This window comes from Rousettus aegyptiacus, unplaced genomic scaffold, assembly GCF_014176215.1.
Source record: "Rousettus aegyptiacus isolate mRouAeg1 unplaced genomic scaffold, mRouAeg1.p scaffold_m13_p_1, whole genome shotgun sequence".
Classification (NCBI taxonomy): Eukaryota; Metazoa; Chordata; class Mammalia; order Chiroptera; family Pteropodidae; genus Rousettus; species Rousettus aegyptiacus.
In genome coordinates this window covers 88,189,768-88,216,730 of record NW_023416284.1, presented here as the reverse complement: position 1 = coordinate 88,216,730, position 26,963 = coordinate 88,189,768, and the positions used below count along the sequence as shown (strand labels likewise).

Genomic DNA, 26,963 nt, shown 5'->3' with positions numbered 1-26,963 from the left:
GCGAGCCTCCAGCCCCAACTCCACGCAGGGGTTGAATACGGCGACAGCCCCGCTGGCCCAGGGAGACTGAGGGACTTTAATGCGATGGTGCCTGGGAAACAGCAATGGCTGCCGACGGGATAGTCCGCAACCGGACCGACCCGACCGTGTGCGGTAGCTGCAGGTAGAGTAGTAAGCGAATGCAGGTTGGGTAGCCAGGGATCATTCGCGGTGGTTAGTTTATCCGACCATGGGCGTCGGGGACGCGCAGAAGCCTCTAGGAAATCTCCCAACCTAGGACCCTAGAAACGCGAGTTCCGGCCAGCTTGATGGGCTCTGGTTTCTGAATCCAGCACCGAGGAAGGAAACTGGCCCAATGAGCCAGGTCCAGACTCCTAAGCTCTTCGAACCTGTTTTTCCTTCCGTTGAATGGGGACATTAGCGCCTTCCTGGTTTAAGGATCTTTTATGTAAAGCCCCTTACTCATGGTAGGTGCTTCAGAAATGATAGTTTTTGCAAATAGCTCAATGAGAATATTTGCTTGCGAAAATCGTGCCTGGTCCAGGAAGCAGATTTAGCCACATTGGGAGCAGGGAGCCCTATTTCGTGCAGATCCTGGTGTGCGCCACTTAGCCGCATAGCGCCTACGGACCCTGATCCAGCCCACGGCAGGAATACGGAGGTGAGGAATTGCGGCTGGAGGGGAGGAGGTTCTGGCATCCCCGAATTCTACAAAGGGGGCCTCAGAACTCCACTCTTCCACCAGGTAATTGGGAGCGCGCGCTACCGCCAAACTCAGGTTACAACTCCAACGCAACCTCAGCTCCGCCAGATTTCAGTTTCCTTTTCTCCACCAGACTTGCTGCCCTACCACCCCACCACCCTGCAGCGGCTCAGGGATTTGCCCCGTGATCAGTGACGTAAACGAAGCTAAGGTTCCCATTGGGAGACGGAGTTCGGCAGGGGCCAATCCAGGAGCTGGTCCGGGAGAAATCTCGGTGGAGGGCTCGCAAGAGCCCGCAGGTTTCTCAGTGGGGACGCGCTGTTACGCTGGGTGCTCGTGGGGGACGGCGACCCGGAACTGACCGTCTTGGAAGACGAGCGAAACCAGTCCGAGATTCGCGGCCCTGAGTAAGAGGGGTGAGTAGGGGGCATCCAATGAGAACTGCAGCAAAGCAGCCGTCGCACAAGCGCTCCACGGTCCGGGCGACCAAACGTGGCCGCTGAGCCGCGCGAGTAGAATGTGGCTGGGCCTTCGGGCGGGCTCGAGAGAAGGGTGAAGTTCGCTGCGTCCTCCCACCCGGCCTAATATTTCTGCTTGCTGGGGTCCCATCTACCCTTTTCTCGTGTGTCTTCCTCGCTTCCCTGTGTCCAGGTCAGGCACCGATCTATTCTTGTTTCCAGAGTCAGAAATAAGCGGGCCCAGAGGACTCGTTGCTTGGAGCCGAATAGATGGCCAATCTGGTTCCTTAACCAAAGTCCTGCTTTCTTCCACTTCCTTTTTTTTTTTTTTTTCTCTTGGTCAGAATAAACCAGTTTAGTCAGGTATACTTGGAGCTATGCATTCCCTCCATCCTTCAGCCCATTAGCACATTAGTATTTTTCCTGCTCATTTTCTTTCTGATTTTGGCCTTTGAAAAGAGTGTGTAAATGTATTTTTATGGATTAAATGGGAGGCATACAATTCCAAATTCGCAGCACATTCTAGTGTTTGACACCACAACAGTTTGTGTGTGCTTCAAACTGTGGGAGAGTGACAGTCGTTCATGCGTGCAACACATATCAGTGTCAGGGACATGCCTGAGCCTCCTGTTTAACTGTTAGCTAAAGTCATAATCCTGGAAATGATTTCCTCCCAAGTTTAAAAAAAAATCAGCTTTTTGAAAATTAGACTTTATTTTTTAGAACAGTTTTAGATTTATAGAAAAATTATGAGAGTACAGAGTTCCCATGTACTCCAAACCTTTTCCCCTTTTATTAACATCTTACATTAATATGACACCTTTATTACAATTAATAAACCAATATTGGTACGTCATTATTGGCCAGAGTCCCTAATATTCAGATTTCCTTAGTTTTTACCCAAGTACTTTTTCTGTGTCACGATCTCAACCAAGTTGCCACATGACATTTAGATTCCATGTCTCCTTATGCTCCCCTTGCCTGTGGCAGTTTCTCAGACTTAACTCTTTTGTTGACCTTGACAGTTTTGAGGAATACTGGTCATGTATATTGTAGAATTCTACTGGAATTTGTCCGTTGTTTTACTCCTAAAATGTTTGTTTTACTCCTTACCAGTTATTGAGAGAAAGACCACAACGATAGATGGCCATTTTTAGCACATCATATCAAGGGTACATGCCATCAATGTGATTTATGACTTGATGTTGATCTTGATCACCTCGCTGAGATAGATTTACCAGGTTTCTCTGTAAAGTTACTTGATCTCCCCCTTCCGTATTGTACTCTTTGTAAAATACTCCAACTGTACTCCACCTAGAGAGTGAGGTGTGTTTCCCTTCTTTAAGGGTGAGTACGATCATATATTATGTGGCATTCTTTTGCATGGGAGATTTGTTTCTCTATTCTGTCATATTTATAAACTTATTCGATCATTTATTTATGTCAGTATAGACTTATGGCTATTTATTTTATACTTTGGGCCAAAATTCAATACTATTTTGTTGCTCAGATTGTACAGCTTTGGCCATTGGGAGCCCTTTCAAGTTGGCTCTTATGCTCCTTCTTAGCATGTATTTTTATAGCACTTTCTGCTTTTTAAAAACAAAATACACTTTTACTTATGTGACCTTGCTTGAACTTTCAAACAGCTTAGTGAACTTGCCTAGACATTATTATTTTCCCTTTATTAAGAGGTAAGGAAACTAAGGCTCAGAAGTAGTAGTTGACTTCTTAGACGTCACTTTCCTGAAAAGGAATGACAGGCTTAACTCAGACTGGTCTGACTATCACAGAAGACACTGTGAACCACAGAAAAGAGCCCCTGGTCTGAATGGAGACTTCTTGGGGGTGACTTCAGACTTAGCCCCCTGGGATCAGAATAGAAAAGACATGGAGAATGGGAAGCAATTGTTTTTGGAAAACAGCCAAGTTAAACCTTGTCAGTTTGGTAGAAATAGAAAATAGAATGTTGCCCCCCCCCCAAAAAAAAAAGAAAAATAACCAACCAAACAAACAAAACTTTGTGTGTGGAGGGAGGTGGGGGAGATTTGGGTAATGTTTGTGGTCAAGAATGTCTAAAATGAGGAAAGCCCTTGTAGCCTTCTGCTGAAGTAAGATAGTAAAGTGGGAAGGGGGAGTTTGGTGAAGGGGGAGAATGAAGAAGATAATGGGGCTCTGGAATCATGGATAACGTTTAGTTTCACAAACATTTAGAGACCACCTACTTTGTGCCAGACACTAGAGATATAAAAGAGAAATAACCCTGTGTTCACGTTCTTGTTGGGTGGGGGAGATGGTTATTAAGTGGTGTGAAGGTGCTGTAATGGAAATGCAGTGTGAGCAGAGAGCTGCAGGGCCTAACTGAGGGAGGGAGTCATTCCTCTTGGACATGGGATGGGCACAGGAAGGACCTCACAGATCAGGGGCACATCTGATTTGGGCCTTCAAGGACAAACAGACTGAGAAAAGAGCATGTACAAGGGCCTTGAAGTAGGGGTTGTCCTCACTGTTCACCATATCTAGCAGGAAGGTGAGGCAGGTTTGCAGACTGGATGAGTAAGGGGAGGGGCCAGATTATAGGGGGTCTCTGTGCTCTGCTGTGCAATTTGATTCCAGAAAATTTGAAGTAGAAAAGTAATAGTATATTTGTGTATTTGAAAGATGACCCTGGCAGCACTTTGTAGGAGACATGCCATGTTTCACCAAATCTAAGATGCCATCGATTATTTATGTTCTGCATAGAAAAAAAATATTTTGCCAAATTATGACATGCTATTGATCATGTTGATTTCATCGATACTGAACGTGACAACATGGGTATCTGAAATTTGATGAAAAACTCCCTAGCTGGTCAGGCTTAGATCTTTTCTTCCTCCAGGGAATGAATGTTTAGAGTATCTCCATCTCACTAACCCATAAATGTTGAGTTCACTGACTCCATTTATGATCTTGAAAAAACTAAATTTGATAAACTGGCATTTTCCTGCCTGATAGCCAAATTGTTAAACATCAGCACAATAAAACCACATACCTGACCCAAAGATTCCGACTATTATTTTGTTTTGGTTGCTCTTAACAACAGCAGTGACTTTATGTTGCACATTAAATATGCTAGTGTACCTGTCAGGCCTTTATTTCACTTGGTCCTGTTGTAATAGAAAAAGTCAGTCCAACATTTACTTATGTTTCCCAGTTTAGTAAAGCAGTGATCCCCAACCTTTTTGGCACCAGGGACCAGTGCTCTTATGAGAATCTAATGCCTGATGATCTGAGGTGGAGCTGAGACAGTGATGCTAGTGCTGGAGAGCAGCTGCAAATACAGATGAAGCATCACTCGCTTGCCTGCCGCTCACCTCCTGCTGTGCAGCCCGGTTCCTAACAGTCCATGGACTGGTACTGGACTGGTACTGGTCTGCAGGCCAGAATTGGGGACCCCTTCATTAAAGGATATAGCCAGATGAAGAGATACATAGGGCAAGGTCTGGGAGGGTCCCAAGCACAGAAAGTTCTGTCCCCGTGTAGTTAGGGGTGTGTCACCCTCCCAGGGCAGATGTGTTCACCAACCTGGAAGCTTCCTGAACCCTCTACCATTGGGACTTTATGGAGGCTTCTTCACATAGGCATGATAAATTATAATTCCCATTTCTAGCACCTCTCCCCTCTCTTGACTATAGGAGATGGGGCTGAAAATTCCAAGTTTCTAATGATAGCTTGGCTTTTTCGGGTGACTAGTCCCCATCCAGGAGCCCACCTGCTGTCACTTCAATAGAACAATAGATGCTCCTTGTCCTCTTATCACTCAGGAAATTACAAGGGTTTTAGGAGCTCTGTGTCAGGAATGGGACAGAGACCAATATGTATTTTTCTATTACTTCACACGTCTGGCCTAGATATTCCTGTCTATTCCCATTTCTTCTTGGCAGTATTGTTACCCAGAAATGTCAAGAAATCTAGCCCCGGGCTACATAGCAGAGTAGCCCCGGGTAGATGAAAATCCAGATTTTGGGTCTAACCCAGGATTCTCTACTTTAGGCTTTGGTTAAAATGATAGCTGGGGTGGGGTGGAAGAAGATTCTGCCTGTGCTTCCTCAGAATTTCTAGGAGCTGTGGGGAGAGGCCCCGATGGAGGAGAGCAGGTTGGAGATCTGTCATGTCTTGGTAGGTAGTAGTCCTTTGGTGAGGGTCAGAGAAAGAACTGCCAATTAATGTCTACTTTTGTTACAAGACCTTTATCTAGATAATGATAGGCTCATTTTTCTACATAAGCTCTTTATATATTTCAGCCTAGTAACTTTCAGTAACACTCTGCTGTATTCGTCAAGATTGATTTTTTTTGCAGGTGACAGACGAGCCAAGTTGACTGGGCAAAATAGGCATTTATTGGTTCATGTGATAGAAAAGTTCAAGGGTAGGATAGCTTCAGGCACAGCTTGATACAGGGATTCACAAGATGGATCTAGTTTCTTTCATCTCTAGGTTGGCTTCATTTTCACACAGGCTAATCTGGTTAGCAGAATTTCTCTAGCAGCTCCAAACCATATGATATCAGCTCTTGCAAGTTCTTGAGAAACCACAAGAATCTTTTTTCCCTATATCTCAACTAGATGTACTTGTGACTGGCTGTAATGAGTTATGTTCTCATCCCTGAAGTAAGCACTGTGGCCGGGGCTTAAGACTAATTCTCTTGCTTCACTCTTAAGCAGAGGGAGAACCCCTCCATATGTGCATGATCCCCAGGAAGGAATTGGTTAAAGTTAGCTAAGTAATGGAAGCAGGATAGATGCCTCTTCCCAAAAGGTAAACATTTACCGCACTTGATTAGTTGGATCAAGGAACACCTCCTGTAGGATTCCGTGGCCTATTACTGGGCCTCTTGGGGTTTCTTTTCCTTTCTTTATTTTTAAAAAACTTTACACATACACACACAGACAGTGGGATTCTATTTCTTATCCATTAGATTGGCAAAAACTTAAAAGCTGACAATATCAAGTGTTAATGTAACTGTGGAGCAATGTGAGTGCTTCTGGCCTGCTGGTGGGAAGGTACATTGGTACAGTTGGAACAGTTTGGCCAGAGCTAGTCGAGATGAGGCTGCATCTGCTTGCCTATGTATCCTAGGACATATGTGTAGAAATGAGCAGTATTTGTAATTGTTCCAAACTAGAAACAACCTAGATGGCCATCAGAAGTAGAATTTCATAGTCATAAAGCAATGAAAATTAACAAAATCAGCTCACAGTCACATGAATGGACCTCACAAATATGATGTTGATACCCTTTCCTTCCAAAATGCAATATGATTCCACATTCCTCTGAAGATCAAAACCAGGAAAAGTGAGCTCTTTGCATATGTAGCTGTAAAAGTAAAGTACAGGGAAGGAGCAGTTATCACTATTATAGTATATTCCACACAACCACTTTCTTGGACACAACTTTTCTTTCTCTCCTGGTTGCTATATGTTCCTAGAGCCAAACCTTGGATTCCATGACTGGTGGTGTGCAGCCTGCTGGCCTTGCTGCTGTGGGGAGTATGAAGAAATCACCTCTCTCTAGTAATTTATCATCTTGCCAGAGAGAAAGGACACGTGGCAAAGATTGCCTGCACTGGTTCACAGACACTCAGGAAGCATTTCGTAGACATTGGATGCTCTGTGCCTGGACTTCATCCACTCCTTAGCCATTTGTTATTTCCTCTATGTCAGCACTGTGCTAGATTCTGGAGTAAGGTAGACAGTCTCATTTGGTGGAAAAAGCTGATATCAAATAAGTTAGGACTTAACGATTGCAGAGAAGCACACTGTGCAGTGTGGGGTGCTTTGGGACTGTATAAGGGAATGGCGTGTGTGGACTCACCTTGCCATTCAAGAAAGATTTGCCAGAGGAGGCAGCTTTCAGCTGAGTCTTTAAACTGGAAAAGAGGTTTGCTAAGTGGGAAAGGAATTGTGCTCTGTGCAGAGGGAATAGCACTTTTGAAGGGCTCTGGCAGGAAAAAGCATGGCATGTTTTGAGGCTTGGAAAGGGATTTGGTTTGTCTGTGGGATTGAATGGCAGGAAATGAGCTTGCGGACAAGGCCTGGGCCTAGATTATCTGGCCTCACAGAGCATGGGAAGGAATTTTGACTTTATTCCTGGAGTACTGGAAAGCCATTGAGGGATTTTAACCAGAGTAGTTATATGAGCATACTTGCATTTTGACACATGGCAGGGTCTGTTTGAGGGACTAAAGCCACAGTGGCTGGAGCACTAAGCAATGAGGAAAGGAGATAAAGTAAATTGGAAGAACCTTGAGGGTAGTATAATCTCCACAATTAGCTCTGGTTTCAGCTTCAAAAGAAAGAATCACTCAATTATGTCCCTAAATGTAAGCTTCGGGAGTACAGGGACTTTGCCATATTTGTTCCCTGCTGTCTCCTCAGTGCCTGGCAGGTAATAGATCCCCAGTACATACCTAGTAACTGTGGAATGAATTACGCCACCTTTCTACTTAAAACCCTCAGTGGCAATTTAAAACCTTGTCCCGTCCACCTCCGTGTTGACTGCTGCCTCCATGCCCCTCTTTAAGCCCTGTGGGGAATTGCCACTGGTCAGAGAAAGTCTTAGCTTGGTCCCAGTGGTTTGCATGGCCCTTACTATGCTTCAGAGCACCATTGATGTTCAGCTTTGTGGGGAAAAGTAACCCACATATGACTTCAGCAATGCACTGTCCATAGGACTAGCATCTCCTGAGACTGCCTGGTACTCAGCCCACAGCCACAGTCAGGGTGGTAAAGTCTCGGGAGTTCTGACCCTCGGTATCAACAGGGGCATGGCCACCCTCTAGTATTCAGATTCAGATCACTTCCTTTTTGCACTGAATTCTGTCCTTTCCAGCTTTGTTAGATGTGTCTCACAGACGTTTACTTCTAGGAGATGTGCTTATTTTAGAAGAAGAAACGGAGCTTAATTTGGGACCCCAAGAGCCCTTAAGTAGAGTTCTTACAGGGATGGAACCCTCAGTTAAGTGCTTTGGATTATAAGAAAGAAGGGGCTCTTGTCTGGGTCCCTGAGCATAGACTAGAGCGGCATAGAGGCTGGGACACAAATCCAGGCCCTGTACTCACTTCTCTGGGGCTTGGAGTCCATGTCTTGGAATCAGGACCTTCTAGGGTCCCTTTGGCATCTAGGAGCCCAAGGCAGCAGGAGACAGGAAGGAAAGCATTGGATGGCAGAAGCCATGGAAAGTTGAGGGAAAGTTTAGCATCCACTAGGACAGAAGTTGGCCACTGTTAAGCAAGGGGCCAGAATTTTGATGCTTTTTCTCTGGAACTGGGCCAGGGCAGGGGTAGGGTGGGGAGTGCAGGTGTCTGCTCACAAGATGTGGGCATTCATAGCAGTGCTTCCTTCATCCAGGTTTTGCAGCTCACAGTGATTCTCGCAGCCAAGTATTGTACATGGCGCCCACATCCTGAAATGTGCTGCTGGAAATTGCATAGTGTCACCTCAGCCATTCTGTTGACATATGTAGAGTAGGTATTTATGAGATCCAGCAAGTTGTGTGGGAAGGGTGGATTGAGGGGAGAGGGGAACTCAGAAAGGTAGGGAGCGTCTCCAGTTCTGCCTGATTCTGTAGAGTCGCAACTAACCTCTGGCTTATTGAAGGGACAGAAGACATGCCCGCCCTGGAATCAGGGGTGTATGCCCTCTGGTACAGGTAATTAATGAAAAGAATTCTCATCTGGGTAAAGGAGTGAGGTGGACTACATTCTATCTAAGGTTTTTTTCCAGCTCTGGCTTTCTGTGCTTTCTGTGAGAGTTAGGAATGGAGAGGAGGAGAATGGTTCTGCCCCTTATTGTGGAAACTCACAGAGATAATCAAAATATGCTGAAGGCATAAATGATTGAAAAGGCACATCATTGGAGAGTGTAGGAAGTTGGGGAAGAGTTTTTGGAGAGGGTCGGTTTTGCATTAGATCTGAAAGGATTGGGTGTGGGGTGGTGAGCAGTTATTCTGGTCTATCTGTGTCTCTTATACTTGAATCTAAGACTAGGTGCTTTTGGTGGTTGTCAGCAGTTATATGTGTCTCCTTACTCTTGTCAGCACTTTCCAGCTTACAAAGTGCTTCTATGTACATGACCTCATCTGAGCTTTCTAACAAAGGAGCTGGTATTAGACTCCATTTTATAGTTTGCCTGGGTAGAGAAGAGAATGCACTGGATTGGACTGAAGCATCGGGACTGGACACTTTTTCCTAGCCATGTGCCCTTGGGCAAGGGGTTACTCTTGCCGACTGGTACATAGTCTCCTTAGAAGCGTATCCTGAGCAGTACAAACATAAGATATATAAATGGCAGATCAGGTGGGTCCTAAATAAATGCTGTTGCCAAGAAGTTGTTAGTCACCTGGCTATTGGGTTACAGAGCCCAAACTTGAACCTGGCTTTTTCAACAGATTTACACCTAGATATGTATTCAGCTATGCCACTGTGACCCATGTTTCAGTATATACTATAATATGTTCAAGATGGAGTCTGTATAACTGAGCAATGGAATCGAATGTAGAAATGGTAATATATTTTGTTTCCCTTGTTTGGTTGTGGCAGACTCTCAAACAAATGGTTCTGTACAATTAGCATTGTCTTAAGTTCCTCTGAATCTATAGAACAAATGAATAGATTCAGAGGAAGTGAATACATACATATATATATATGTGTGTGTGTGTGTATATATATATATATATACATACGTGTGTATGTGTGTGTGTGTGTATAGAGAGAGAGAGAGAGAGAGAGTGAGTTTTTGCAAGGTGTCAAGCAGCATTATCTCTGTTAGTGATTTTTAATATCTTTGGTAGTTATAGATCCTTGTATAGACTCTTAAGAATAATAGAAAACTATAATCCCTCTTTTCATAAAATTTTTGACTTTTTTTATTGTTGTTGTTGAAGCATTTAAAAGTAAGTAGTAGTCATGCAGCCCTGAATACTGCAGCATGCATTGCCTAAAAATATGGACATTCACATTTAGAGTCTCAATAAAAGCCATTTTAAAAATTACCAATAATTTCTTAATATCCAATACCCAGTCCTTTGTCAAATTTCCTTTATTGTCCAAAAACGATTTTATAGGTTTTTTTTTTTTTTTTTTTTTTTTAAAGCAAGAGCCAATCAAGGTACCTGATTTGGTTGTTATTTAATTTTTTTATTTTTTTTAGTCTTTCTAAATCGTGAACAATCCTTTTTTATTTCTCATGACATTGACTTTTTAAAAGACCAGGCTAATTTTTTTGTGGAATGTCCTATATTTTGGTTTTATCTGATTGTTTCCTCATGATGTGGTTTAGCACATTCCTCTTGCCCTCATATTTTCTATAAACTTGAAGTTAGTTCTAAAAGGCTTGGTTTGATTCATTTAGGTCAAACATTTGTGGAAGGACAACTTCAAAGGTGATGTGTAATTCATATGACACCACATTGGGAAGCATATGCCAATTTGTCCCTTTATTAGCGATGCTGGATTTGGGCACTGGTTAAGGTGATCTCTCCCTTATCAGGGTACGTTAGGAAGTAACTCATTGGGTGGTACTTCGGTGCCGTGGGACTGTCCTGTATCCATTAAAGATTCTTAGGAGATTGCAAGATGGTGTTTTTCTAATGTGTTATCCCCCCTACACTTACTCACCAGCATTCTTCTGTAATCCCTAGACAGTTTTATTTATCTCCTACATATGCGATCATTTTCATTCAGTTTCAGATAAAGCCCAGCATGGATCCTGAGTTAAGAACTGCTGCTGTAAGTGATGAAGGCACCTGATTGTGTCAGGTTTTTTGTGGATGGGGAGGGGAGCTTTACTTGAGCTCTTCATAGTCCTTTTATTCTTCTAGGAAATTGCAACAGAGTGAAATTCCCAGCCCCAAAGATAGCACATAGAAGCACCCCAACAACAGCAAGGGAAACAACTTCAGCTTTCAAACTTCTAAGCTGCTTAACAAAGTGGCTTTGCAAAGGGCCCCAAAGCCCCCAGGAGTCCCCAGCACCAGACTCTTTCCTCTTTCCAACTCTATGCTGGGGCAGGCTTCTTCCTTCAATAGGCAAACCAGGGTCTAGACCAGGAAATTCCTAAGATTTTGACTAGCCTTAGTATCATTTCTAAAAACCTTACCCTCTTTGCCAGTCAAATTACTTAACCCCTTCATTAGAGCTTTGTATGTACATGTTTTTCACATTCATTACATCACTTAAAGTCATGCATATCCAGAATGCATTGGAGCTTCCAGTGGAATTTTTTGTTGGGAGCGTGACAATCTGTTACATTTGTACAGTACTTTCACTTTATGAAGCATTTTTTATGTATTACTTCATTAGGTCCTCAAGAAGTAGACATTATAGTCACATTTTGTTTTTCCTTTGGGTCTTAGATCCTGGGGGTTATTTCTAGCTTATTCCTGTCACTACAGTGAAAATGCAGAGGCCACTGAACTCTGTTGTGATGGACTTTCAGCAGACATACTCAGTAATAGTATTGCTTTCCTGTGGTTCCAAGTGTTTCGTTCCAGCCTTGAAGTTAACTGTGTGCCCTGTCTGCTGGCTGTCTTCCCAGCTACTTCTCTGGTTGCTTTTCATGATCTACAGCAGAGCAAATTCCCCACTTGCCCCTTGAAGATCTTGTTTCTTTAATTCTGCAGCATGTGTGTTGCTATGGCTGTGTTCTTCCTCACTTCCACCCTTGATGCCACATTACATTTTTGCTCTTATACTCTGTGCATTGAATACTCCCTGGATTTGGGAACCAAAGGTTCTGGGTACACTCCTAAATTTCTTTCTGTGTACTGTGCTTATGCACAGTACTTAAAACATAATGCTTTTGTTCAGCTCACTTAGGAAACCTTGAAGGTAAGTATCATTCTCCTCATTTTATGGATGAGTAAACTGAGGCTCAGAGTACTTGAATGAGTTCTGTAATGTCATACAGAGGCAGGGGCAGGAGGAAGCAGCTGTTGCATCAGGCATGCTGAGGCTCCTAATCTCAGACAGAAAGTGGGCCAGGGTGGCACAGGGAAATGGGACTCAAGTCTTCTCTGTGCTCAGCCTTTATCAGCACATTGCAGTCACAGCTAGCTGAGGGTTCTTCCACATGGGTTTCCTTAGTGAGCCCAGCTAGGACAGTCTACCCTTGTTAGTAGCAGAGCATCCCGGCCAGCTCCATGGGGGAGTCACAGCTGATAATGAGTCCAGTATGGCTAGGTTGTGCTCTGTTGGCAGGCTGGGTCTAAGTGGAGTCCAGCTGTCTAGGGGAAGTGAACAAACCAAAATCACAGCACAGCCCAGGGAAACATTTATGAAAGGAGACACTAGAATTTAGATTCTTATTGCTTCTTGAGTCTTTGGAAAGAATCTCAGTGCTCTTAGTTCTTTAAACATGAAACCTGGAGGAGCAAACAAAAGTAGTATCTTGATTGTCAGGGGTACCCATGAGTAGTTGTTCAGTTTGTGCATGACACAACTGAGAGCATTGTGTCTGTAGTAGACATTGCAGATTTGTATATTTCTTATGACAGTTTTTCAGCAGAGGGTTATCAGGTATCTTGTTCTATCATAACTGGTACATCAGAGCAGTTACCCAGCTGATGGAAGGAAAGAGTCTGAGGCAGGAGTGCCTCCCACCAGCATGGCATGGGCTTGTGCAGCTCTGCTCTTCACTTTACCAAACTATCCACTCTGGGCCTCAGTTTCCTCATCTATAAAATGAGAGAGTTGGACTAGATGATCAATAAGGTCCTTTTGCTCTGATATTATGTGAGCCTTGTAAGTGTCTATTGATTGCTCGAGCTGGCAGCCCTATGTGAGGCTGCTGTCTCTGCCCCTCTGCTGTGTCTGCTCTTGACTCCATGTCTGGTCTCCAAGGAGGAGAAGCCCCTGCCAGTGAACAGAGAGCCCTCTGAGCTAAGGACTGAGGACACCATGGCCACATCAGCACCACTGCGGAGCCTGGAGGAGGAGGTGACCTGCTCCATCTGCCTGGATTACCTGCGCGACCCTGTGACCATTGATTGTGGTCACGTCTTCTGCCGCAGCTGTACCACTGATGTCCGCCCTGTCTCGGGGGGCCGCCCCGTCTGCCCCCTCTGCAAGAAGCCTTTTAAAAAGGAGAACATCCGACCTGTGTGGCAGCTGGCCAGCTTGGTGGAGAACATCGAACGACTGAAGGTGGATAAGGGCAGACAGCCAGGAGAAGTTGCCCGGGAGCAGCAGGATGTGAAGTTGTGCGAGCGGCACCAGGAGAAGCTACACTACTACTGTGAGGACGACGGGAAGCTGCTGTGCGTGATGTGTAGGGAGTCCCGGGAGCACAGGCCCCACACGGCCGTCCTGGTGGAGAAGGCCGCCCAGCCCCACAGGGTAAGCCCTCCTCACCTTCAGAGGGTGCTTGTCCACTCAGGATGCTGCGCTCTGCACCTATCTGGAGGCGAGGCCTGGCCAAGACCCTGCTGAAGGTTTCTTGATGCCCTAGGACTCAGCCTGAGTCCACCTTTCTGCCCCAGCCCAGAGCATCCACCTGTCCCCACTGCTTGTATTTCTACAGGAAAAAATCTTGAACCACCTGAGTACCCTAAGGAGAGACAGAGACAAAATTCAGGGCTGTCAGGAGAAGGGAGAAGCTGATATCCTGGCTGCGCTGGTAAGTGAGGCTGTTAAGGGAAAGCCCTGAGGCATTTGGCCCTTTGGAGCAAGAGCTCCTGTGCTTGTAGAGATGCAGCTGGGAGGTTGTGAGGCTCACCAGGAGAGTGAGCACTGCATTGGCAGTGGGGGACCTGGATAGTAGCCCAAGCCTGTCAGTCTGAGCTCTGTGGCTTTGGACCGGTTTCCTAATCTGACAAGTGTGTGGGTTGCCAATTGTCAGCTAAAGTTCCTCCTCTGACTCACCTCAGCTTCAGGGCCACCTCTTGAAGCTGCTGCTGTTCTGCCAGGGAGAGCCAGCGTGTAGGGAACTGAGGAAGGCCTGGCTCCATCCTTCCTTTCAGAGAAGGGAAGGACATGATTCCTGAGTAAGGAGCCAGAGAGTTTGGAAGGTAGGCACAGGCTCCAGGATAAGAACTGAGCAGAGTGGGTTAAGGAAGGCCTGACTGGCTCTGATAATGCCATGTTTGGTGGTTCCTATACCCACGGTTGATGGTAGTTGGTAAACAGAGACAGCGTATTATGTGCTTCATTAGAAATGGTATCAGGAGGGGAAAAATGGTATCAGGTGGGTTCCAGTATTCTGGTGGAAATGGACATTGGAGGGATGTTAGGGCCAAGCCTGGCAGCGAGTGATTTGGCCCTGGAAAAGGGAGATAGTGAAGCAGGAGATGCTCAAGCTCAAGGAGTGCCTCCAGGCCCTCAGTGTGCATGGACACTGCCCAACATCAGTCAAAAGGGGGACCAAAGATGCTGACCACATCCCAGCTGGGACTTGGCAGTGAAATTTGGAGACAGGAAAGGTCGTGGTCCGTGAGCACAGACATTCTACAGTTTCATCATGGGAACTGGTTACAGTCCTACCTGGCTGGGATGGGGTACACACAGATATTTTATCCATAATAAGGGTTACTGAAGAGAGGATCGGTCAGGCTTGGATGAGATTAATCAAGGAAAGCTTCCTAGAACAGGTGACATACAGAGATGGTGTCCAGGAGGAAACACTGTGTTGGCTCAGAGTTCCTCAAAGGGCCCAGGTTTATACTGGTTTACCTAGAACAGATAATGGGCTGAGCAGTGAGGCAGAATGAGGGTTCTTGTCCCATGGCGGCTGAGAGAACTGTGTCTTCTTCGAGGAAAGGAGGTCGGCACATGAACACTCTAAACACTGTAGAATTTATGAATGGGGGTATCTAGGGGAGAAGAGCTGGCCTTGTGTGCCTCTAACACCAGATCCTGGAGGTGGAGGCATCACCCCCTTTTCTCCTTCCCCGCCCTGCAGAAGAAGCTCCAGGACCAGAGGCAGTGCATCGTGGCTGCGTTTGAGCAAGGCCACCAGTTCCTGAGGGAGCGGGAGCAGCACCTGCTGGACCAGCTGACAAAGCTGGAGCAGGAGCTCACAGAGGGCAGGGAGAAGCACAAGACCAGGGGCGTTGGGGAGCTTTCCCGCCTGGCGCTGGTCATCTCCGAACTGGAGGGCAAGGCTCAGCGGCCGGCTGCAGAGCTCATGCAGGTGAGAGACCTTTCCCAGGACAGGGAGCCTAGAGACCAGGACAGTAGGTCCTGACCGTGCCACTCACACTTGCATGACCTTGGGAGAGTCACGTCCTCTAGGGTCCTCAGTTTTGTCATCTGAAACGTGGGGATGATAACCCTCTTCTGCCCCAGTGATTTCACGAGTATAAAATGAGATGACTGGCATGGTGTCACTTCAAAAAGTAAATTTTGTACAAAATAAAAACTTTAAAATATTAAAAAGTGCTGTAGAAATGGAAGGGAAGGTTATTAGTATTTTCATTACTTTCTTCTGTCCTTATCACTACTGTCATGAGCCTGTCTGCTATCAAGTCACTGGCAGACACTTGTCCAGGGGAAGCTTTTTACGGTTCTGAAGATGAAAAGGCTGTAGTGGTTGGGAGTGGCTAAGGGAAGGCTGAACAGCGGCTTCTCTCAGGGACTCAGAGAGTCAATAGGAGATAGGCGCCTGGGGAAGGGGGACAGAGTAAGTGAGGTTTTCTCTGGGACTGTGGAATTACCCTCAGGGAAGAAGATGGAAAACAAGGTAATTGCTTCTGGAATGCTTTCTGGTAGAGACAATTTTGATGCTGAGAAAGACAAAGTTTTAGACTGGAGAAACAGGTTCCTAGAAGACTCATACCTTGCTGAACAGGGCCTAGCAGCCTTTTGAGGGAGCATGCTTTACTTTTCTGCCCTTGTGGGCCAGGAGAAGGCCTATGTGATGATCTCCTTCACTAAAATGGGTTGGAGTGGCTGGGCCTGTCAGTCAGCAGCTGAAAATGCTATCCCAGGCCAGTAGTAGGGCAAACTGATAGCTGGAGAGAGTTGACAAGGTAAGTTCTCAAGATATCTGTGTTAGCACAGGCCTCGTAAAGAGGTGGCCTCAGTTACCTCTTCATCATTGTGGATTCAGACTCACTACTCAGGACTCCAAGAGATTTTAGAATTGTGCCAGTCCAGCCCTGCACTGATGAAGTCATTGAGGGCCAGAGAGTGGAAGGCAGGTCAGGAATCGAGTCAAAGTTTCAGCCCAGGTCTCCTCACTCTCAGGCCTCTGTTCTCTTGTTCTTCTTTTTTCTCATTTTATCCAATATGTCTCTGGTTCTGTCCTTTCTTTCAGATGTTATTCTGTTCCTTCTGGATTTCTTGCCGATTCTGACTGGGTCACTTGCTTCCTCTCCCCTCCCCCCTCTTCCTCTTCTTCCCCTTCAGGGACAAGCATCCTTCTTTTTTCCATGGCCTTCACTAGGTGGATGTGCACTTGTGCATAGAACAGAGAGGGAAATGACAGGATACTGGTGGGGCCTGAAATGCAGTTATGTCCTCCCTGAGGAGAACCTCTCAACCAGTCTACCCAAAGGAGCTGCGTGGGCCAGCAGAGGCCCAGCTTCCAAGACTGCTCAGATTGAAGATGTCCTTGGGGAGGGATGGGAGGAGGGAAGGGAGGGAGAGTTGACTGTCTGCTTAAAACTAGTACATGAAATATTGATACCGGTGGGTTTTTTGTTTGTTTGAGTTTAATTTTGTTGCAAGGAAACTGGACAACTAAGTCCTTAATTGTCATTAATATTTTCCCAGAGATTACTATCAATGGTCAGTAAGAATGAGATCCTATTAAGATAGGGGCTCTGATCCAAAAGTCTTGCAGAGAAATAACAGGTGAAAGGGAGATGCGACATGACAAAAGATATAAAACAGACTGTTTGACAAGGGATACAAAAACAAAGAAAGTTCTCTGGACTGGGAATATGATGAAGACGTTAAAGGAGACAAAGAGATAGAAGCCAAAGAGATACTGACATCCTCCCTGGTTTAGCCCTGGATGGACCATGCAGGGTCGGGTGGCAGGCTACACCTCTGTCTCACCCAGTGTTGGTTGCCATTGTAACCTGTGAAGAGGCCCTTCATGAGTGCTCTTCATTAGTACCCAGGCAGGTCCTGTGCCGAGAGTGCCACGATTCGTTGCCCTAGCCTCTTTAATCTGATTGACTGTTTCATGACAGGCGCAGGAGTCTCTGGTTGGGCTGCTCCCTCTGGAGGCTTGTGTGTGGCTGCAGGTTACTTTGGGACTTCCTGGGTTCCTCCTTCTTTGTCCTTTGAGAGAAGTGTCCCCCCTCTCTGGGACGCTCACAATTTTTATCCCTTAGATGGCTCTCATTCTTTTTCTCCACCATTCTAGTAACTCCCATGTCACAGAATATGCCCTCTTGGCCCCCTAACTCCCACCCCACCCACCGTCCATTTATTTGCCCTTTTATGCCACAAATCTCAGTGGACTTATCGGCACACACTGCCTCAAGATTTGTCACTCACTCCTCAAACTGACTTGGATTTACTTATTTTGAGGGACAGATTAGAAGGATTTACCAAAAACTCAACTGTTTCTGAGCAGTTGCTTAAGAGTAAGGGCAGGGAATAGCTCTGACTTCTTATATATCCTTCTTGGAGCAGAGCCTGGCATTCTTCCTGAGACTTTCTGACACGATCATCAGCAGGCAGAATTTGGTGATTCTATTTGTTTCTCAAATCTCACTCTCAAAGAAGCCAGCCCCCACACAGTCCTTCTTAACTCTGTTCTTTTTTTTTTCCCTGTAATACTCCTCACATAATAACATGATATAATGTATTGTTTTATATCGATTGTTTGCTATCTACTTCTCTCTGCTAGAAGGTCAGCTCTAACAAGGATAGGGATTTATATCTCTCTTCCACTCCCCCTCCTTGGCCCCCAGGCTTCTAGAGCGGTGTCTGGCATGTAGGAAGCACTTAACTAATACTTGTATGTGAGTGCAAGGAAGGCAAAAATTAATATAAAGTACTATGGAGGCTGTAGGCTCACAAAAGGGAAATAACCAGCATCTCACAAGAACCCCCTTCACATTCCTCTCTGTCCCTGTCATATAGATAGCATCACCATTCTCCCTCAAACTCAAGCTATGGCCTGTCCTGATTATCTGTTACCACCTCTCCTAGTCAGTCTGTCTCAAGCATATCTGATTCTCTGTCTCTGCTGTGACTGCTGCTTCAGGCCATTTATCTCTTTTCTGGTCTACAGCAACAGCCTCCAGACTACCCCCCCTGCATGTTCACATTGCCTCCTTTAATCCATGCTCTAAAGCAGGAATCCCCAACCCCTTGGCTGCAGACTGCTACTGGTCCATGGCCTGTTAGGCACAACAGGAGGTAAGCGGCGGGAAAGCGAGCGAAGCTTCATCTGTATTTGCAGCTGCTCCCCAGCACTAGCATCACTGCCTCAGCTTCACCTCAGACAGGCATTAGATTCTTTTAGAAGCACTGGTCCCTGGTGCCAAAAAGGTTGGGGACCACTGTTCTAAATGATAGCCAAGTGATTGATCATTTAGGATTTTGGTTAGCTACTATATCAAACTCAAGTACAGGGATTCAAATAAAACAGATTATTTCTTTCTCAGTAACAGTTCAGAGTCAGCGGGTCTAAAGCTGTCAGGGTGGTTGTTTGTGAGGTTATCCAGAGAGCCAGGTTATTCCACTGGTGGTTCCATCTAGTTGTTCAACTAACTTCAAGGTATGTTGTCTTCAGTTGTGCAGTTGAAGTTAGGCTCACCACCACCATATCCAAATTTTAGCCAAGGAAAAAGAGGAAGTAGAAAGCAATTTCCTTTTTTTAAAGGACCTGACCCCAAAATTGTAGTCATTAATTCCTTTTACATCCCATTGGTTGGTGCTTTGTCTCATGACCAGACCTGGTTAGAATCTAATCTGGGAAATGTGGCAAAAAACCCAGCGATTACTCCAGGGGTTCTATTATTAAAAAGAAGAAGGAAAGAATGGATCCTGGAATATACTTAGTAGTCACAGCCACTGAAAGCAGATCACATATACCACTTCCTACTTGAAACCCTTTGGTGGTTTACTGCTGTACGTGGAACGAAATTTAAACTCTTTACTATGCTGATTCAGCCTCTGCCTTCCTTTGTCAAGCTCTTCCATTTGCCTTCTTCCCATTCTTCACCTGACTAGCACGTTCTCCTTCAAATCGCAGCACAAATGTCATAACCTCAGAGACGTCGGCCTGTTACCTCCTGCCTGTCTCCCAACCCCCATTTGCTCTGTCATTGATTACTTTGTTTTCTTATTGTTTTTATCCAGTGCAGCCACTAGAATGTCAGCTCTGTAAGGAAGGGACTGTGTTTCTTTTGTTCATGATGCGTCCCCGGTCTCTACTACAGTGTTGGTAAATATGGATGAAGTCTTCTTTGATTCAAATTGATACTTGTGCTTTCTTCCTTTCCAGGACACCAGAGACTTCTTAAACAGGTAAAAGAGCTTCCTTTCCACAGTTTACCTTATTTCCCTGTGCCTGTGTCCCCTCCCTTTTTCCTTGACCATGACCCATTTGAATTACTGGAAAGTAATATGGTGCCAGAGGTGCCCACATCCTGTGGTTCCTCTTGATGACCTTCTGTCTTGGGAAGCAAAAACACAGCCTTTAACTGGAGACTTACTGTGCACTGGAGCAAGTTCTCTGTGGAATCCCAGCACCTTAGCGTACTATCCTTGTATGAGATGAGACAGGTGGCAAGAGTAGAAAAGTGTCTTAGCTGACTAAAGTGTTCTGGATGTTGAGTCTGCCAATGGTTCCAAGTCCCGGCTCAGCCTGGAGTAGTTCGCCTAGTGTCTTTGGCCCCTGTTGACAGGAGTAATCGTACCTTACTATCCTCTTTCATAATTGTCATGAGGATTGAGAGAAATGTAAGAAGAACTAAGGTTATGTCTGTCATCTTCTCAGATATCCACGGAAGAAGTTCTGGATTGGGAAACCCATTGCTCGGGTGGTTAAAAAAAGGACAGGGGAATTCTCAGATAAACTTCTGTCTCTGCAGCGAGGCCTGAGAGAATTCCAAGGTAAGGGTTAGGGAAAGCCTTGGGAGGGGAGTCAGGAGGTAGGGTGGCACTTTGAGAGATGGTACCAGGCTCCTTGCTGTTAGATTCTCCTCCCTCAGTTCCCTGAGGGTATCCTGATTGCTTTCTTCTTGGGATCTCAGGGATGGAACCCTGTCATGAAATTGATACTTTCTGAGTAAGAAATGAGCCTGTAAATTTGCTGAGCTTGACAGTCATTGCTGTCCTTTTTTCTCCAGGGAAGCTGCTGAGAGATTTGGAATATAAGACGGGTGAGTATCCAAAAGGTTGTTCCCAGATTTAGCTCAAATAAGGAATATTATCCCCATGGAGACTGTGACCGCCCCCTAGTGCTCCTGGGGAGTTCCTTCTCACGCCACAGGGAGAATTTCCCAGATGCAAATCTCAAGCCCCCACCTTGTACTTTCTGACTAGTCTACTACTCTTCAGTTTGCAGTAGAGGTCTCCACATGATATTCTGGCCCTTCCATGCCCCGTGTTTAGTTATTCTGTCCTCATAGGTCCTGCTACCAAACCCCTTCCCATGACTGAGTTTCTTCTGTTTGCCTGGTCACATGTCTCCTGTATTCAGAGCCAACTGTGATGGCATCCTGAGGCCAGAGGCCATATCTGCTTCAGGCTGAACATCTGTGCTTCCCACCCTCCTCTACCTGTAAGGTTGTGCACTGCATACCCCTGAGGGACCCCAAAAATATGGACCGAGATGTGACTAGTGCCCCTTGGATTGTATAGTGTCACAGCCTTGCCATGGACACCATGGAGACTAATGGCCCCTCCTGGCCCAGTGGTGACACTGTTACTTCTTTTGTTCCCACAGTGAGTGTCACCCTGGACCCACAGTCAGCCAGCGGATACCTGCAGCTGTCCGAGGACTGGAAGTGTGTGACCTACAGTGGCCTGTACCACAGTGTTTACCTGCACCCCCAGCAGTTTGACTGTGAGCCAGGGGTGCTGGGCAATAAGGGCTTCACCTGGGGCAAGGTCTACTGGGAAGTGGAGGTGGAAAGGGAGGACTGGTTTGAGGATGAAGAGGAGGGGGATGAGGAGGAGGAGGGGGAAGAGGAGGAGGAAGAGGAGGAGGCTGGCTATGGGGGCTTTGAGTCCTGGGAGACAGACGAGGATGAGGAGTCATTGGGGGACGAAGAGGAAGAAGAGGAGGAGGAGGAGGAGGAGGAAGTTCTGGAAAGCTGCATGGTAGGGGTGGCCAGAGACTCTGTGAAGAGGAAGGGTGACCTCTCCCTGCGGCCGGAGGATGGGGTGTGGGCGCTGCGCCTCTCCTCCTCGGGCATCTGGGCCAACACCAACCCTGAGGCTGAGCTTTTCCCGGCGCTGCGGCCCCGGAGAGTGGGCATTGCCCTGGATTATGAGGGGGGCACCGTGACTTTCACCAACGCGGAGTCACAAGAACTTATCTACACCTTCACCACTACCTTCACCCGGCGCCTGGTCCCCTTCCTATGGCTCAAGTGGCCGGGAACACGCCTCCTGCTGAGACCCTGAGCCCCGCCTGATGCCTGCCTGCCCCCGCCCCCACGTCCCCTGATGCTTCACTTCTCTGGGAATCCAGGCCTGTTGAGGGGAAGGAGGCACCTGGTCAGAGCATTTGTAGCCGGGGAAAGGAGGGACACCATATCCACTACTCCTCCACAATGGCTACAGCCCTCTTGAGACCTCACTTAGTGCTATTGCTCTCTTCGTATTGCCGTGGTCGGGCTCTTCTGCCACCTCCAGGAGGTTCCTGTGCAAACTTCTGACCCTGGAGTCCATGAGGGCTCCTTCTTCCCTTCTGCCCACTGCCTTTGACCCAGCCCTGCACTCTCTTTGCTGAATAAGAGGCAAGGCAGCATTTACTTGCTCAGTGTGGCATCTCATGCCAGATCAGTTGACTTAACGCCCTAGGCCATTTTACCTTCCTCAAATCCCATAGCTTTCCCTTTGCCCAAATCTACTCTGCTGTCTACCTTCCCTGGCACTTTGAGCAGATCTGCTGCTACCCCAACTCAGAGTTAAACATACATGAAAATGCTGAAAGAACTGAATGAAAATCCACTGAAGCTTCCCTGGCCATTTAAGTAAGGCACCTGAAGTTCCAGTGGAAATCCTCTTGTGAGGTCCAGAGCAGAGTCTATGCTTTTCTGAGACCAGGGCTATGCATGAGGTTTCCACAACTAAGGAGATAGGATTCCCTGAAGCCATCTGTGGTCTTAGGGAAATGATCTAGATACCTGTGGCTTTGGGGAAACAATTGTGATCAGTAATCAATAAATTATCTCTGTGGCTTGGTCCTCGCGAGGAGAGTTTTTTTACTTTAAGAATATCCCGCTCTTATCAGTTCATTTAAAAACACCAGGGAAAATATCCAGTCACGCAAAACCTCTCCTGCCTTGAATGCTCTGATCAATTTTTCCAGCAGGGCATTAAGCTTCTGACACTGTCCCTATCAACATGCAGGTTTTATTTTCCTGGGAGAGGGACTGGGGAAGGCCAGACAGCTATGGGGAGAGGAAAGGAAGGCACCAGGAATCCACAACAAGCCCACCAGGTCTTTGTGTCAGGAGAGGAATTAAAGAGTATCCTCTGCCAACAGGCCCAACCCAAGTCCCAGCTTCTGTTTTCAGCACCCACCCCTCCTCAAGTGCCCATGGGATTACAGGAGCACTGGCCAGATTACCTCACAGCCTTCTTCCTTACCCATTCCAGGCATTCTGTCAGTCCTCTGTTCATCTAATTTTAACTCCTCCCCCTCTTCTAACAGACTGTTCTCAGTTGTACTCTGTATATGTTACATGTGGTCATAGTCACATGTACATTTGATTTCTGCCTCTAGTTTTGTAAGCTTCTTGAGGGCAGATACCAGATCTTATATTTCTCTTGTATTCCCCACGGCACCTAGTGCAGTTCTGGGCACAGAGTAGGTGCTCAGTAAAACCTTGTTGAATGGACAGCCTGGATTTATATATATTTTATTATAACTCAAATCTCAACAGACTGTCTCAGTCTGTGACTACAGAGAGGTTCCATTGATGGCAGTAGTCTAGGGTTTTCTTTTGGGTTCTTTAGAACTCTGCAACTTTGCTTTATATCCTCTGCACATATACTGTTATTTCTGAAAGTCTCTAAAGAGCTCCCCATGGGACACAGACCAGCCAGTGGCAAGGCTTCAGGTTTTCTTCCTCTCCTGCAGTGGCCCCTTACCTGAGATCCAGCATCTGTAGTGCATGCGATGGGGCTCCTGTGAGATGGGTGTCTAGATGACACCCTAACACAGCACACCTAAAATCCTTCCTTGGGAAATAAGCAGTGCCCCAAAGGAAGTAAAACTTAACAGAGATTCATTCACTGCCCCCCGACACCAACTGTTTGACCATTTCTTGTCTGTTGTCTGTGATTTATTTCTTTTCATTGCCATCTTAAAGATAAAGGGAGGGCTACACAAAGTACCTCTGAAATACTATGGCAAAGAGCATATTTCCTTCCTGTACTCATTTGTGACTCATTAATGTTTACCTTTTTATTTATGTTTTCTTTCCTAAAACATGTGCAAAATATGCCTCAACTATTAGAAATAAAACATGCATTATCAATTATAAGATCATTAATCCACATTTGAATCCTGACAAGACAATAATTACTAACATACTTCCAAAATAAACTAGATGAGAAAAGTTTCAGCATAAAAGACCCTTGCAAAATAATAATAAAAGTGTTTTCTGTATTAATATACTACCTTAGTATAGAAAGTTGCCAGTAATATTTATTCAACAAATCCTTTGAAACTTAATTTTTTATATTTATATTTTTAAAGTTGTTTTTAATGAATTACAGCTGCACAGTTGGTCAGATATCTCTATAAGGCCCAGTTCATCCTTTTAGCAGACTAGGTGTTTACTTTCATTTTCTAAATAATATGAGTTTGGGGCATTATCCTCCTATTTTCCACTGTAGAGAAGGAAGATTTAGCTTTCTTCCTATCCCTTACCATACATGCACACACACATACTCTTCCTACACATCCCCATCCCTTCAATGTAAGTCTTAACATCAGATAAGTGCTCAGGATATTCATTACCATGTTTGCGTGAAAACCGTTTACCCCTGGGCATGTGATAATCCATGAGTACTTTTCCTTCCTATACAACTTTTTGTCTACCCTCTTTTGCTTTGTCTCCTACATCCTTATTACTAATTAAACCCCAGACTCATCACCAGTTGTCAGATCTCTCAAGATGTGCAGTTATCAGGTACTCTTATCAATTTTATGTTTTTGTGTGTCTCTCCTGAAGTCTCCTGACCAGTCTCGAATAGTTGCTTCCTCACTTGTGCACAGCTACAGGGATCTCCCTTCACTATCACATTGGGAATCCTGGATTGGTTTTATTTCTTTATCATATGTTTTCTTTTTTCTTAATTTACTTCATTTTGGTGAAACATCATCCGGTAGCTTCCTAAGAAATGGTACGTGGAAGTTGAATTTTTGAAATCTTAAATATCTGGAAATTTTAGAAATCTTAAATATTTCCTACCTTCATGCTTACTTGATAGTTCACTGAGTATAGGATTCATGGTTGGAAATAATTTTCCTTCAGAAATTCAAAGGCATTGTTCCGCTGCCTTCTAGCTCCCATTGTTGCTGTTGAGAATTCTTGTGCCACCTGATGCCCAATTCTTTGTATGTGGCCTGTGTTTTCTTTCTGGAAGCTTATAGGGTCTCATCTGTCTCATCTGTGTCCTTATTCTTAAATTTCTTGATATGCCTTTGTATAAAGTTTTTGTCCATTGTGTCCTGTCATTCTAGAAATTCATACTCTCTCAGTTCTTGGAAACTATTGAATTATTTTCTCTGTTCTCTTAAACCTGTTATCTCTAGACTTTGTATAACTCCTAAATTCATTTATTGAGTATCTCTGATGTGCCAGAATGTTTAGGTTAAAGTCATGATGAGGTAAAGTTTTTGCACTCATGGCATTTATGTCCCAGTGAAGGGTAATAGGCAGTGAATTGAAATAAAAAATAAAATAGTAATTGCATATACAAAGGACTAAAATAGGACTGTGATAAATAATCACCAGTGTTTATAATGGTTGGTCAGAAAGGGTTTCTCTGAGAAGGTAGCATTAAAGCTGAACTCTGAAGGATGAAAAGGAAGGTGTGAGATCACATCAGCCAGAGTGAATGGCAAAGTCATAAGGCAAGGACAAGCTGTGTACAGAAAGGCAGTGTGTCTATAGTGCAGTTATGGAAGTGGAGGGAGAGTGGTAGATAAGCAGAGAAGAATCATGTTGGCCTGTGCACCATACTAAAGAGTTTGGATTTTTTTCTAAGTACACTAGGAAGCTACTGAAACATTATAAGCAGTGGAATAATGATTCAATTCAATAAGCAAATGTTGAATACCTATTATTTGCTGGGCACTGTTCATGGCGCTTGAGATGAATTGGCATTTTTTTTTTGTCCTTTCCTCAAGGAGCTTACATTCTAGAAGAGAAAGACAAGCACAGAAAATACAAAATATACAATGTATTAGAAAAAAAGTACAGTGGACAAAGAAATGTTACTTTTTTTTTTAAAAAAAAATCTCATTGTTTAGAGAAATGTTTGCAAGGGATAAAAGGAAGCAGGGATTTATAGAGAAGGCTTTTGTCATAAATCACATGAAGGATGACTGGTTTGGACTAGGGTGATAGGAGGGATGGAGAGAGAGGAACACATTTGGAATGGATAGAGTCAATAGGACTTGCTGATAAAACTGAATGGATTAGGGGTGGTTGGAAGAAGGGACATTACTGATAACTCCTGGATTTTCAGTTCAATTAAGGAGAGATGAAAATGAAGGATAATTGCGGAGTGTATTTGAAAGCCGAGGAGGTAGAAGTCAAGACTTTTACTTGTATTAAGAATGAGATGTACGCATATGGGACATCTAAATGGGGAAGTTAGGCAGGTAATGGGCTATAAAAATGATAGAATGGAGTGGAGAGATAGTTTGGAGCCGGTGCTTGGCTCAGGGATGGAGATGATGGGCTGGTGCCAACTGAGCTCATGGACTGGAATGAAGGTTTGAGGAGAATCACCCTGGAGGAGTCAGGAGCACTTTTGAAGAAAAGCAAATTGAATGATGAAATGATGACAGAAATTGTGATCGATGTGTTTCTTTCATCTCAGTATCTACACTCCTTGTTTCTCCTTAATGACCTAGGACCTCCAGTGCTGGGTGGAGTAGAATGATAGCATCTCTATTTTGTTCCGAATATTAAAGTACTGCTTCTGTTTTTTAATTAGAATTGTAAAATATGTTAAATTCAATGTTCGATATATGATTTTGTAGTATATGCTTTATAAGGTAAGAAAACTTAATCTCTAGTTTATTAAGCATTTTTATCAGGAATGGGTATTGAATTATATCAAATGCTTTTCTACTTCTGTTGAAGTGATTGTGTTTTTTCCCCCTCCTTTATTAATGAATGACATTGATGAATTTTTTATGTTAAACCAAATTTACATTCCAAGAGTAAAGTCTATCACTTAATTTTTTCCTTAATTCTGTTTATTTTTATATCTGTATTCGTAAAGATTTCTCTACATCTAGTTTTAGTGTTAAGTTTACATTAGGCTTATAAAGTGATTGGGAGTATTCCCTCTGTTTTCTGTAATAACTTATTGTGGGGGTTACTTTTTATCTGGAGGTTTGATGAAACTTTCCTATAAAATAAAAAATAAATACCAAATGGA

The 26,963-nt window shown here is 44.9% G+C and overlaps 1 protein-coding gene across 2 annotated transcripts; it reads left to right on the top strand.

The window, feature by feature from the left end:
* TRIM26 (tripartite motif containing 26) lies at positions 1 to 26,963 on the top strand. Of its 2 annotated transcripts, XM_016120698.2 has the most exons (9): positions 1 to 661; positions 837 to 1,119; positions 13,041 to 13,535; positions 13,720 to 13,815; positions 15,097 to 15,327; positions 19,606 to 19,628; positions 20,101 to 20,216; positions 20,453 to 20,485; positions 21,052 to 26,963. In XM_016120698.2, exons 3-9 carry the CDS (start codon positions 13,098 to 13,100, stop codon positions 21,732 to 21,734), a joined length of 1,620 nt encoding a protein of 539 aa, XP_015976184.1. In that variant the 5' UTR covers positions 1 to 661; positions 837 to 1,119; positions 13,041 to 13,097; the 3' UTR covers positions 21,735 to 26,963. The 2 variants fall into 2 exon arrangements, with proteins under 2 accessions (XP_015976184.1, XP_015976183.1); XM_016120697.2 differs by lacking the exon at positions 1 to 661 and having other exon boundaries at positions 782 to 1,119.